Source organism: Parasteatoda tepidariorum, chromosome X1, assembly GCF_043381705.1.
Source record: "Parasteatoda tepidariorum isolate YZ-2023 chromosome X1, CAS_Ptep_4.0, whole genome shotgun sequence".
Taxonomy (NCBI): Eukaryota; Metazoa; Arthropoda; class Arachnida; order Araneae; family Theridiidae; genus Parasteatoda; species Parasteatoda tepidariorum.
In genome coordinates this window covers 14,491,252-14,506,712 of record NC_092214.1, presented here as the reverse complement: position 1 = coordinate 14,506,712, position 15,461 = coordinate 14,491,252, and the positions used below count along the sequence as shown (strand labels likewise).

General features: G+C 29.5%; 1 protein-coding gene across 2 annotated transcripts in view; it reads right to left on the bottom strand.

Moving 5' to 3' along the window:
* Positions 1 to 15,461, bottom strand: part of LOC107452997 (F-box/WD repeat-containing protein 1A) — a 101,741-nt gene that overhangs the window by 65,663 nt on the left and 20,617 nt on the right. For both annotated transcript variants that reach the window (XR_006226361.2, XM_016069648.3), the window contains exon 2: positions 13,615 to 13,858. Coding sequence is in view for 1 of the 2 variants with exons in the window: in XM_016069648.3 (XP_015925134.1) it covers positions 13,615 to 13,858 (244 nt within the window). In the remaining variant the exon portion in view is untranslated. The remainder of the gene's footprint in view (positions 1 to 13,614; positions 13,859 to 15,461) is intronic.

The window sequence follows — 15,461 nt, the reverse complement described above, 5'->3', positions numbered from 1 at the left end:
CTTGACCTGTGACTGTGAGTTTTTATTTTTCTGATGATTTTTATTGATTTTCTTTTCGTAATTTGTTAATTATTTTGAATGTATCTTGTTTTTCCTGGACCTCTATACAAAACCATCGGGGTACTGAGGGAGATATTTTAAGCATTTGCTTCTCCCTCAATTAGAAATGGTTTTGTTTTTAATGGCTACCGAGGCCGGTACCCCCTGAAGAGGTCGGCTTCGGTGGTCATATTTTTATTTAATTCGTTTCTTGTATCAATATAAATAAAACTCATTTTCAAGCAATATTTTCTTAAATTTAATCATTTTAAAAGTCATGGAATAAAAAACTTTTTTTTTTTTAAATATGAGAAAAAATTTACTATTTTTAAATCCCAAAAAAAAAATTTTATATTGAAAAAAGAATAATTACTGTTCATTAAAAGGAAGAAAAAAAAATTTTTTTTTTTTTACTGTATTATTAGCTTAACTTGAAACCTATCAGTGCAGAACAAAAAAACAAAGTTTTGTTTTCCTTCTTTTTAATAAACAAATATAAATTAAAAAAATATCGATTCTAAGTTTCAATATCATTTAACATGTTTTCCATACATTCCTTGGTTTTTGCATGCTTTTTAGGGTAAAAGGAGAAACAATTTCGGAAATATCAAAATAAAAGTTATCATGAAATCCAGAAAATCAGCACCAATGCAACAATTTTGCTATTAGCGATTGATTGGCTTTGCTGAGAAAAAATAATTCATTGGACAAAAGCTTTCAGAAAAGAGTGCAAAATAAAATATCTAATTAAATTATAACCAATTATTTTATGGAGAATTTTATAAAGTTAAAAATACTAAAGCATTTTGAATAATTTTGATAAAGGAGAAAAATACCCCAAAATCATCGGAACAAACTTGAACAATAAATGAATTCAGCCCACAGACTGAAAGAAGACTTTTTAAAAAAAAATTTACTTTTATAAACAGAAGCAAATATCCTAATCCTTTCTTCCACATCCACCACATTTCTGCCTTTCCTAAACTGCATAGTCCCATAATCTCCAAAGAGGTCAAAGATATCTCTATTCATTTCCCAACATAAAAGAGTTTGAAATGGCATTCTAGTTTAGCAGGGTAATAATGAAGAGAATTTTAATGAAATAAAAGTATTGCTGAGTTAATGATATTTCAACTTTTTTACAATAAATTTACCTCTAAATAAAAGTGGATGTAGCGGATGGTAAAATAATTTAAATTAAGAGAAAAATTCCAGCTTTTCTTTGAAATTCCCTGATAATTCCAGGTTTTCCAGGTGGGTGGCCACTCTGAAGAAGCTTGTGTTAGCTTGAAAAAGCTTTTACTTATTGGCCAAATTTCCTCTGTTAGATATTGTAGATTGGCAAAAAGGAGGAACATTTCCATGTGTAGTTACATAATAAAACTGTGAATATAACTGTATAAATTTGTAAAGGAAGGATTTTAAAGTGCAATAATAATTTTCAAAAATTTAACAGAAGGTGAAAAATGCTATAAAGATTGTTTTACATTCTTTAATGTAAACATTTGCTTTGTATAGTTTCAATCAACCAATATAACCAAAACTGCACAAACTGTCTTTGTGGGTTTATTAAATCGACACGTGCTCATGTAAACATACCCACACTGTCCCCATTTAACTTCCAAGGAGGGAAATGTGAATTAGTTACATTTGTAACACATATGATATTAATTAAAGGGGAAAAAAAAACTAATGAAACACAAATAAGAGTGTAGAAATGGACATACAAGAATTTTCCAAAATGTCTCTTTTGGAAAAACTAAACAACTTAGTAATTCCAGATATTATCCGGTAGTAGAGAATACAGGTAAACGATAAAATTTTTGTTAAAAAAATAATTCACAAGATAAAAAAATTAAGCTTTTTTTTTCCAATGCCCAATTGATTGACATTCAATATTCAGGTATCAGTAGGACAAATTTATTGGCCACTCTTTAAGGAGCACCATATTAGGTGGGCCAAACTTGTTCCCACAATAAGGACAGATAGTACCGAGAAATTAACATTTTAGGGGACGAAGGGTACGACAGTTGTACCCTAAAAATAATTTCATTTTAGGACGGTTTTGGTGCAACATTTGTACCACACATTTCTTTCCCCTTTCACTGTCAAACTCCATCTTCACCTCTGGATGATATGTGGTTTAAGTAGTTCCCTCTCTATTGTTAAGGCTTTGAGGGGAGGATTAAAGGAGGGTTTCATGAAATTTGGCATTGGAGGTTGACATGTATTGACCATCAGTCTGAAAATAATTTAGCCAAATATTCTTTAGATGTCTTTTCTGTTTTCTCCTCTCTGCTAGTAAGACTCAAACTTATTTTAGTAATTACGATGGCTCCTCGTAAGCGAGGTTTGAATAATGAAGAGATATGCAAACTCTTAGAGCAGGGTGCGTAGCAAAATCTTTCAACAAAAAATGAGCACTTTTTAAGCACTCAAAAAATATTTCTAAGCACTATATACATTAACAAACGGCAAAATAGTTCTCAAAGACTTCACATGACCATGATAGAATAACTAGTTTATGACAAAGAACTCTTCTCTTGAATACATTAGAAATTATAAAATGATCAAGAGATTTTTTGGTTCAATATCGATGGTGGAAAATGAAGCCTGAAATTTAGAATATTGTGCAAAATGCAGCAGAGTTGCATATGAGAGAGCAAGAATCTCACTGAACCCAGCTCAGTAGACGCACCTGCAGACTCCCAAGTATTTCATCAAACATGTAACATGATTGGTGCTATCATACGTTACGGACCGATGGTAAGTCAAAATGGATTGTGAAAAATTTGTATAGAACAATGTGAAAACCTCGCATTTGCATAATACGCAAGGAAAATTGGCAGGGTAAAGAAAATAATTTCTCATTTTTGAAAAGGGAAAATAAAGAACATTTTAAAAACACCCCATGAAAAAAGCACCTTTAAGGGCTTTTATAATACAAAAATCAAAAATAAGCACCTTTAAGCACTTTTCAAAAACGCTACGCACCATGTAGAGGAATTAGATAAATAATATTACGCAGATAGTGATTCCGATTGCTCTGATGAGGAGGAAGACATAAGAGTAAAAACAATTTTCAATCAAAAACAATGAAATACAACAAACTTTCACATGGCATGAAATTCAAAACTTGGATCATTTGTCAAAGATAAATTTTATCGCACAATCAGGTGTTGCTCCCTCAATTATGCGCTTACAGAATAAAGTTGATTTTTTTGATTTATTTATTTCTAAAGAGCTAGTTCAATTAATTTCAACAGAGACTAACTATTATAATAACCAATCAAACTTACATCCAGAGAAGATAAAAGGTCGCATTCATCTGAATGGCATGAAACGAATGCAGAGCTGAAAATATTTTTAGCCTTAATTTTGCCACATGGGCCATATTAAAAAAAAGACTGTTTAAAGGATTATTGGTCTACAGATGAGCTAATTGCCACACCAATATTTGGGAAATCAATGCCCAGGGACAGATTTCTACGAAAATTACAAGCTCTTCATTTCACTGATAATTCGTCTAAACCAAAAAATTATTACAGACTCTGGAAATTGCATGATGTGTTTGACATAATCAACGATTCGTTTGAAAACTATTGCTCTCCAACAGAAGAATTGTCAATAGATGAAATTATTTTTAAATTTAAAGGGAGAGTAATATTCAAGCAATATATGCCTAAAAAACTAAAACAATGGGAAATAAAAATTTACAAAATTTCTGATAAAGAAGGTTTCACATATGATATGCAAGTTTTTTTGGGGGAAAACAAAAACAAACAAACTCCATCCTTACCTGCATCTTATAATGTGAACAATTTAGCAAATTCTGTTAAGGGAAAAGGACACAAACTTTATAAGGATAACTTTTTTTCTTCCCCAGATTTATTTTCAAATATGCTGAAAAACTATAAAGTAAATTGTTGTGGGACTGTCAGGGCAAATAGGAAGAATTTTACTAAATTTGTTCAAAATAAAAATCTGAAGAAAGTCATTCTTTATTGTAAGGAAGGCATGGTAGCAGTATGTTATCATGACAAGCGATATGTTTATCTTTTGAGTAATATTCATGAGCCTCACGCAGCCCTGGAACATGATAGAACTAAAAAGTCAAAAATTGGAGCGGATTATGTGGAGCATATGGGTTTTGTCGATTTATGTGATCAAATGACTAATTCATATTCTTTCGGCCGTAAAACTGCAAAATGGATAAAATTATTTTTTCACCTACTAGATTTAAGTGTTTTAAGCTCATACATATTATTTAAGAAAGTTATCGGTGGAAAAACCAATCAACAGTATAAAATGAATGTCATTCGAACCCTCTTGGATAAAACCCAATGCTCCACACCTCACAGAAATACTATTATGCAATCATCTTTTTTACCCAGCAACAAAAGGTTAAAAATGGAACAGATGTATATACCAAAAGATGAAAAGAAACGAAGACATTGGACAGTATGCTATAAAGGTTTTCAAAGACGTTCCACAATTATTTGTCTAACGTGCAATGTTGCCCTTTGTATTGACCAAGATTGCTGGAAGGAACATCACACTAATAATAATTCATAAAAATTATTACATAATGAACTCATTACAAAATAGTTTTTAAATTAGTTTATATTCCTTGAAAATCCATACAGCTTTATTTAATATTATTATCTGCTTTATTTATTATTTTTTATTTAATTTTAAGTGATATATTCTATTTATAATTTCACTATTATTTCTGTATTACTTGCAATTAATTATTTATTAATGTCTTATAAGGATTTTTAAAACTTTCCAAATTCAAAAAATAAGTAGTGCTAAATTAAAAATATTAAATATTGCAATATTAAAATCTATCGATAACTAATATCTGTCAATAAAGAACAAAAATATTATATTTTATTAGTCCAGGAGGATATATAGTACTTACTCTTTTATATTCCACGTATGTTAGAACTCAGTGTCGTCTTTGGGCAAGTTTTAATGATAGAAAATACAAGTGCTTATGACAAAAATTATTATTATTTAATCCAAAAATTAGTCTTTCCTTGCAGACTAGCTCGGATGTCTATTATTAGATATTTTCAATTTTATAATATTTGATTTTCATAAGTATAAATAAAGTTTTCGTATTATGCATTTATTTAATTTCTTTTTAAGAGCTCAATAATTTATTTATTTTCTTATGCATCTAAATATAATAAAACTTTAAAAAATGCATTATAGAGTAACATTATATTTCAGGAAATAATAGCGTAAATTAATAAAATTTTTAACAGCAGTCAGCTCAATTTTAAAAGTACAGTAATTTCCAATAGATAGGTCTGTACGTGTTTAAAAGTTTTGCTGCTATGATCTGCGGCCTATACGAAGAATTCATGTATCCCGAGCCATACGTGATAATTTTTTGATCACGGTGGATTTATTCAAAAACAGATGTTTACCGAAAATTTTCCGAAATTAGGAACCTATTTTGTAATGTTTGCTCTGAAAACGTTTTTCTTTCTTTTTTTTTTTCATTAAAATATATTTTGATTAAAGAAGTTTTCGATTGACAAAAACCAGCATGACGTCATCTACAAATGCTGTTACAAGTTCCGATTTGTAACTTAAGAATAATTAAACTTAGCAAGCTTTACTTTCAAATTTTTACGAAACTAGAAAATAAATTCTTTTTGTTCTATGCATCGAACCGATTTCAGTAGATACTTTTAGTTGTACTTCCTTTTTATTTATTTTTCAATGCTGATTAAAAATTTCTGCCCCTTTCGTGAACCAATGCATTCAATATATAAGATATAGAAATTTAAAAAAACAATGCTTCTGCCTTAAATAAACACGCCTAAGAAAAAGAAATCACTGGAATTTTAAATTGACACTGATCTGCCGATTGACTGATGTGAGAACTGTCAAATTGTGACAGAAAAAAAAATATTAAATTCGAAAGAATGAAAAAATTTTAAAAAATTATTAAAGTTGAAAGATAGAAAAAAAATCTAAAAATAGAAATTTTTAAAAAAAAACAATATTCTTCAAAACAAATCCCACTAACTGAGTTTATAGAAAATAGCCAAAATAAAATGGAACAAGACTTCAAACTATTAATATATTTCAATTGGAACAATTGCTTGTCTCAGAAACTAAATTCGTTCGCTAATAAAATTCATAATTTATTTTATTTTTTCTTGAAAATAAGTATTCTTTTTCTTTTATATTTTACATTGTGTTTTTTTTTTAATCAATTTCAGAAAAAAAAATTTGGTAGCATTTATTTCAGCATTTTCTACATCATAAAACAATCAAAAATAAATATTTTAAATAGTTTATTATTTTCCATTATCTATGAACTTATTTATCACTGATATATAGATTTTATAATAAATAATTAAAGCTTAAGATTTAAAGTCGAAAGATTTGGTCTTATTTGAAATGTTTCCTTTGTGAATTAAGTGCAATTGTAGTTTCTTCGTTCTTTCTTTCTTTTTTAAACGAGTTTTCTTACGAAGTAGTTTTAAAAGATTTTTTTCCTATGTTAACTGTTTTGGTTAGAAAAGATTAAAATTTTTCAATGATAAACAATAAGAACTTTATTTTTAAATTGGATATTGTTCTTTAGAAACATGATTTTTAGTTATGATGAAACGTGTTCTTTTTAGAATTTACCATCTCGCCTTTTTTATGAAGCTAGAACGAACCCAGCTAAAAGAACAGTTTCATATTAAATCAAATTTAAGAAGAAAAAAAAAGAAAAACAAAGAAAAAATAAAATCACCTGTCTACAACTAGTGATTAAAAGAACAATTCAATTTTCCATATGTTCTGATATCATTAATATTTTGGACGTCATAGAATCCTTCAGCAAGTTCCGCCCCTCCTATGACTGCGGTGATCATTAATTTTCTTTTTAGCAATTAATTTTCTTTCTAACTATTAATTTTTTTACTAAAGGTTGAAGGTCACTGAAGAATCTACATTTCAAAGGTTGCGGTTACACTTGAGCGTTACTATTGAATGAAATAGTTATTCTTCCTGGTTGCACCTGGAATAAGGTGACCTAGGTGACCGTTCGAAGGGGGGCCATATGTATTTCAACATATTGCACTGCTTTCTTCATATTCTTTAGTTTGCCTCCCCTACTTGTTCTATAGAATTCCATTTGTAGCGATGGCAAATATGTGCCAAAATACAGCATCACCTATAATTAATTTTTTATATTATTTTATTTTTATTATTATGGCAACTTCTTTAGTTTTTACTTCTCTGATGTAAAGTACGGAAATAAAATATATAGTTCTTAGTTTCTCCGTGTTTTTAGTACATCAATCTTTACCTATTTTATAAGTACCGTAATTTATGGAAGAAACACCGCGGCGTTTACGAGCTTAAAAGTTTTAAAATTTTAATTGCGGCATTTACGATATTTTAAAAATAAATTTTACATTTTTCAAAGAAAAAAAATTTTTTAAATCAAAATAGTAGCGAATTATGGCAAAAGATGGCGCCACTATTGATAACCCACCACCCCTTAAAGAAAGTGGGTTGATCTCGATCTAGTTCCCGCCAAACCGCGTGGTTGATAGCTCTTTCACATTTTTTCTCGCTTTGTTACAGCGTGCTTTGTGGCGAAATTAAATTGCGGAAAGTTTTCTTTTTAGTATTTGCTAATATTTATACATCGTTGTTATGGACGCGACTTATAAACTGATATCTTCTTATTTAAATAAAAGAGGTATATTTCCAAAAAATAAATAAATTAAATTAAAAAAATATTTATAAAATGTAAATATGTAGTACAGTATGGAACCCGAAATTTGGCACTTAATCCGACCAACTTTTTTTTTTTTTTTTAAAGAAATTTTAATGATAAGAGAAGAAAAAATCAATCATATTTTCTTTTTATTTGGAATTTTTTTCTCTTGAAGGAAGTAACTATATTTTATCTTTTAAAAATAAAAACATGAAGAGAAAAAATAATAAATCTGAGTCTAACAAAACATCTGTTCCTAAAGCAGTTTAAAATAAAGTGAAATTGAAAAGTAAAAACATCTGCATTTTCAATGAACAAAATAAAGAATGCAAGTTGGGAGAAACTGATGAATCAATCTTGACAGCTCTGCAAGTGCTTTACTTGTTTGTCCCCCCACATTTCCCTCTTCTGTTTGACTATAAATTAGCCACACCCTTTTGACATTGAAACTTCTTTCTCACTTGGTGTACAAAATGAATTCTTTCCCTTTTGCTGCTTTTTTTTTTAATTCGATTTATTTATCTTTTTATTGCTTATTAACTGTTACCTTTTTTTGTTACACTTGTTAACTCGTTTTTCTTTTTATCGTTATTAGTTGTTTGCTTCTTTTTTGCAGTTATTCATTGTTAGGTTCTTGCCATTAATTGTAACTTTTTTTGTAGTTCCTTGTTAGCTTTTTTTTTTTTCGAGGTGAGCATCTTTTGTTAAAACAAAATGTTATGTAAAAGAAAAAACGAGAACAATGATCTCGCTCTGAAGAAGAAACGATTATTTCTTTTTCGGATTATTTCATCTTGAATTATTTATCCTTCGGATTATTTCTTCTTGATTATATCTTATAGATTATTATTTTAATTAATGAAATTTCTAAAGATGGGACAGTTTTAAATTCACCCCATCAAAATCAACAATTGAAACTTAGCTAAATTTATTGGTTTTTCTGAAATTAACAGCGTAATTGAATTATCGTAATATACAGGTGCCATATTGGAATTTCCGGAAGAGATCTGAAATTCTGCAAATTCCGAAATACGGAATTTCGTCGGTCCCGTGAGTGCCGAATTTTGGGTCCTATACTGTAATGTAAAAAAATCATTTAGATTAAAGTAATATAAATAATATAAATATAGTTATTTAAATTTTTTACCTAACGATGGCACCAACAGCCGATTGTAACATGTTGTTCTGAGCAGTTTGTCCAAAATATACAATAGCAGATTGCATTCTTGATTTTATTATAATTGTACATTTATTAATTTTAATTTATATTTTAATTTAAAACATTAGTAGTATTTATAAGGAATTAATGTTATATATTCACTTTTGCCGCTGAATCGTTATTATGGGTGCGGCGTTTACAACATGTGCGGCGTTTCTTCCATAAATTACGGTAAATGCAAGAGAAGGTAAGTTATTTTATCCTTATCCTTCATTGGTGACAACCGGACTAAAAAACAAATCAAACAAAAATGACAGGCGACGATGGAAATGAGAAGAGTAATCCTTCGACCCCGAGCATTGCCAGAGTTAGCATTAAGCAGGGTTCGTGATTTTTTTGATTTTTTAAAAAAAAAATCAAAAAAGTCAGATTTTTTTTTATTTAAATCAGATTTTTTTGATTTAAATCAGATTTTTTTTATTTTTATTCAAATACACTGTAAGAACTAAAATTTATGATTAAAAAAACTTTTTCAATGTTTAATCAAAATTAAATTAATATTAAAGCTATATTATAACAATATTTTAGAAGCTCTAACTTACTAAAATAATTTTTCATTATAATACATAGCTTTGAATGCATAGCAACCATTCTGAAATAAATGCATAGTTGAAATTTAAAGACTAGATGAAATAGAAAATTTAAAGAATACTTCAGGGGTCTGTCATATTAAAAAATCAACACAAATATGGTAAAAATATGGATTTATCGTTTCTTACGAGACACAAAAATAAAATTTTAAGAAAAAAGTATTTTGTCAAATTATTCTACCATTTTTCCTAAAGTTGAATTTGTGAAAGTACCGCTAAACGGTAGGAAATTTGGCTTGGATAGACCGCTGTATTATAACTATTAAATCTAAGTTTCAATTAGTAAACCATAATTTTAATTTAAAATTGTGATTTCTTTTCTTTTTTTTTTGGATTTTTAAAATGACAAAATAAATGTAACAGATTGTGTTTATAAATGTAGTCATTCATCCAGAAAATAAAAAAATATTTAATCTATACATTTTTATACTAAAATATTCATTTTTAATTCAATATCAAAATAGATAAGCTAAGCTAAAAAAAAAATTTTAAAAATTCTATGTACTCATTGGAATTCTTTTTCACCAAATTTCCTTATAGAAAATCAGATACTGTCAAAGATACTGTAAACATATTATGAGAAAAAATACCAATCAATAACCCTACTGCTTCAAATAGACTTTGAAGAGAAGAATGACACTATATCAGGAGAAAAATATCTGAATTCAGCCTTTTTTTTCTTTTTCTATTTTTGGCATATTAGGGTAATTTCTTTTTAATATAACCTCAAGCTTCAATAATATACATTTTCCACCAATAAAATAGAATGTAGATTTTAATTCCATGCTTTTTCATTCAAAAGGTGGAATTTTAATTAACATTATTTGCATTATTTTTTGAAAAAATCATGTTTATTAATTACTTTCTACAGCTATGCAAGTCTATATTAAGACAGCATTAAATGTTTACTTTAATCTGTACTTTCAATCTCAAGAATCAAAACATTTTTAAAAATGTAATTTCAAATAAGTTGGAATCTAACAAACACCAAGAAAGAAAGTAATTTCGTTAACTAAAATTAATTAATGCAGCAACTTATTTAAAATAAATTTTAAAAATAAGAAAACAAAATAATAGAAGTATCAATAATTTAAAACACTGTTTTTTAACACTTAAAATCAATATAAATATTTTTAAAAAAATGAATTGATTTAAATCAATGATTTTTTTAAAAAAATCATTTGATTCAAATCATGATTTAAATTGTGGTTTTAATCAAGCTGATTTAAATCAACAAACCCTGGCATTAAGCCTTCACCATTTTGGAAACTGTATCCAAATATATGGTTTTTGCAGTTAGAAGCACAATTCCAAAATGCTTCAATAACTCTTGATCAAACAAAATATGATTATGTCATAAGCACCATCGAAGCTGAAATATTATCACAAGTGTCGGATATATTGACGAATCCACTACAAAATGATAAATACACCGCAATTAAAGACAGGCTAATTGCTTTGTTCGCAAACACAGAAACTCGAAAGACTCAAAAGCTGTTAACCGAAGTTGATTTGGATGATAAAAAACCTTCTCAGCTATTATTTGAAAGGAAAAATTTGGCGACTAATAAAGTAACTGAACCGTTTCTTAAAACTCCCTTGCCTCAAAGATTGCCCTTAGAAATAAGACATTTTATCAATCAGACACGATGATTTGTCAAAATTGGCGACAATGGCCGATAAAATGTGGGAAATAAAATCAATATCGTTTCAAAGTGCTGCTGTTGCCTGTCAGAATAATGGCAATGTCATAGTTAAAATACGGGAGAAAATTTTGGAACTATCACTACAAGTTAACGAACTAAAAAAAGTCAGTACTACGATCAGCCACGATATAGATCCCGCTGAAGAAGTAATTCCCGTAATAGGCGTAGTAATTTCGAACACAGTATATATTATTATCACTCAAAGTTTGGCGACAAAGCTTTTAGATGCAATAAACCTTGCTATTGGCATAACAAGATGTATATACCAAGATTTAAGGATGGAATTATAAGGTAGTTTGCTGATGAAGAGGTTGAAAAATGGAATGATCCAAGGAAGCTACAACTCGAAACAAGAGAAAAAATCGAAAAAGAGCAAGAGAAAGTTAAAGCACATTCTGACGAAAAGAAATCTGGAACACTAGCGTTTGACAAGGGCGAAATCATTGTAGTCAGAAGACATCCATGAGCGACAGGGGACTCAATGAAAACTCAACCACTGTATCGAGGACCTATGGTTGTCACAGAAGTACTTCCTAGCAATACATATAGAATCTCTCAATTAGAGGCTAACGATGGTCACCTATATGCCACAACGGCTCATGTCAGTCAATTAAAAGCTTGGAGAAGCTGGAATGAAGATGATGATAATTTCAGAGAAGATTCTGATGAAGAACACAGAAAAGCAAATGCCCAAACGAACTGTACGTAGACCACTGCATTATAATGATTTTATAAACTGTTAGAAACTTATCAATAATTCATATTATTAGTCCAGTTAATTTTATTGTAATGTATTTTAAAGTTTAGTTCAATTGAGGTCAATTGAAAGGTCAGGATGGTTGAATGTAAGCACAATTGTAAATTACGAATGTCAACAGAGATTATTTAGTTCGAATGTAAGCGCCTTGGCCACCGTACGCGCACATATATTGTAAAAATGAAGAATGGCAACAGCAGTTATGTTTTAATTTCAGTTTCATTTTTTGTGATGTAAACATTATTATTTTGTAGAACCTAGATACAGAATGTATGTGAATGTAGTAAGTTACAAGTGTACTTATATTATCTATAAATATTGTTTTTGTTTTCTATAAAGACTTTATTAATGTTAATTCAACAACATATGAAGCCAATAAATAGAATACATGTTTTATAAGTAACTGCAATGCGTTTATTATTGTATCATTTTTTATTATATGATGTTTAGCACCATTAAAAAAATAGTTTTGCAAGCGCATAATGTTATATTTGAAATTTGCAACTAACTGGTAATAATACTGTTGCCTTAGGGAGTAACATTTGATAGCATACCTGCCAACATTGGAGAAATAAAATAAGAGAGATTTTACTGGCGATATTTTTTGGGCTATGAGTACAGTTTTGATACATCATGCATAATCATGTAAGTCAAAAAGAAAAATTCAAATGTGGAAATAATATAGGCACTTACATTTAACAAAGTAAAAAATATATGTACATAAATCTTAACCTAAAGAATATTTTTTCAAACCATTATTCATATTTACTTAAAATCTAAACACTCAACATCAAAATAATTTTCATAATTCTAAATAATTAGCTTTATTTAACAGAATTTTTCCATATTCATATTTCGAATGTAAGAAGTTGATTTGGCTGCTTCAAAATTCATTGGAAATGTTTATCAAAATTCTGTTCATAACAGTTACCAAAGAAATTACTTTTCATCAAAAGCTTGCTTTTGATGAAAAGTAATTTCTTTGGCGGGAGAGTCATAAAATAAAAGAGTCTTCCTCAAGAGGACGTCATACCGCGGAAGAAAATTTTGGCTGCAAATTATCTTTCTCCTAGATTACTAATTTAAAGTGTAGAAAAAGTGAGTTCTGGCAAACCTAGAGTAAGCCATCAAGCTTCAAATACTGAAAGGAAAATTTTAAAATATACGAATGAAAATAAATTGTGAGATGTTAACTTAAGATTATGGATCAGAGAAGTTCTCTAATAATTATTTGTTTGCATTTTAATATTTCAAAGTATTTTTTTCGGCAATTGAAACTTCAGCAATTTAGTAATGAAGGAGAAAGTGAATTTGTGACAAAAAAAAATTTCCGCAGCATGGCCTCCTCTTAAAAAACAGGAGACTTGGCAGGTATGTGATATAGATCTGACGTTTTTCTTAATATTTAAGTATGCATGTTTTTTGTTGTTTGTGAACTTAGAATTTAATAGGGTTACAATATTTGGTATATTACAAAAGTGGCTACCATGAAAAAAATTGCCACAAGCATCAAGGATAACAAATTAATAGCTCACAAGAAAGATAAGAACAATCAAACTCACCAGGTAGAAAGCTAATAAAATCTCTTTGTAACATTGGCCGTAAGAAAGAACTAACATGACTATGTTGATAATGTGTCATTTTAGACAATAATAATTCAACAAATTCTATTTGGTCCTGTTCTGTCCACTTTTCAAAATTTTTAACACAAATATCACATTCTTGAATATAATCTGGTTTTTTTTCTCTTGCCTTAAGAACAGACTCATACAAAGATGTTAAATGTGTTTGATAGCCAGGAGGTTCCTGAAAAATATATTAAAAAAATTATCTACATTAATGTCTTTTGATCCAATGATTAACCCTACAATGGTTAAAATTCCATATTTATAGCTAGTTATGAAAAGAAATTTCATTTTGAGATCTAAAAATTGCTAAATGTATAGTATAAAACTAAAAATTAAGCAAGTGATACATGGCATTACTTATGCAGTGCATGGCTACTAAACTAAACTGGCCAAAAGTATCCAGACACCCAGTGGTATGATTTTATGACACACATCTGGGAAGACTTTCTACCAGTTTTTGAACACCCATTTTGTCTGTCTCAATGCTTGAATGTAAGAGAACTGGGTTGAAATATTGAGTTGGGATTGTCCACATGCATCTTAAAATTCCTAACACAGGACAAACCACGAGAAACACACCACCATAACAACTGGGTGTCCAGATAGTTTATGATTCAAAGTTATGTATAAAGTAATTTTACTTTTATACTATTAACAAATGCTTTTAAATTGGAAATTTCTTTTAATCCCTCAAACAGGACCGGGATAGCCTGGTTGGTAGGGCACTGGGTTCGTGTCCAAGAGGTCGTGTATTCAATCTCCACCGACAAAGACTTCCCTTATACTAAATGGTGACTGATGCACATTAAATCTGCCGAGTCACAAAGTCCTCTATGTTCCCATAACAAATCATACCTCTGGGGGTACTGATCCACGAGTTTCCTTATCTTCGGGATTGGTTCAAAATTACAAAATTATTAGTAGCCGCAAACCTAAAATTGGGTCGGCAGTTCAACAGCAGTTATAATAAAATATAAAATCCCTCAAACAGGGAAATCTTGTGCTCTTTCACAAGCCAAAGAGCTAAACAAAGTGAAAAATTACAGACCTATATTACCAGTTATCAGAATTACAGCACTACAAATAGTGAAACTCCAGTAATTGATACTTTACAGGGTTGCAAAAAAGCTTTCTAAAAGGGGCCAGGCCGAACAGTTTTATTATTTTTTTTATTAAAAAGACTGTTTTTTATTTAAAATAAGATTCTGACTATTGAGACAAATAAAACATTGATGACTATTCAATAAAAATAAGTAAATTATGTTATATTATGTATCAGATGCCTGTACAGCAAAATGGGATAATAAGTGATGAAAACAATCAATACTAAAATAGGGTTCCCATTTAATTTTTTAAAAAAATTTTCTGACTCTGCAAAGTATTTCAGGAAAGTAAATCCATATCATCATTTATTTGCACAGTGCAAATTTTGATCAGAAAACTTTGATTTTTTTTTTATTTGTAATATTATTTGTCAAGTATTAGATTTTGTAAGAGCCGGCCTGGTGGCCGAGCGGTTAGCGTGCCTGACTGCGAAGCCATAGGCTGCGGGTTCGAATCCCGCTCTGGGCATGGATGTTTCTCTCTCTCTTTGTGCTGTCCTCTGTTGTGTGTGTATGTGCGAATGTGGCCCACCCTATAAACGGGTTTGTGGCAGTGTGGCGTGGGCAATGATGCGCGCCTCCATGACTTTGGTTCACAGGTGCCCACTGGGTAACGCGAAATGAGCAACAATTCTGGCATAGTATAGGCAAAGATTCAAATTCAGTGCCTGCCATTGG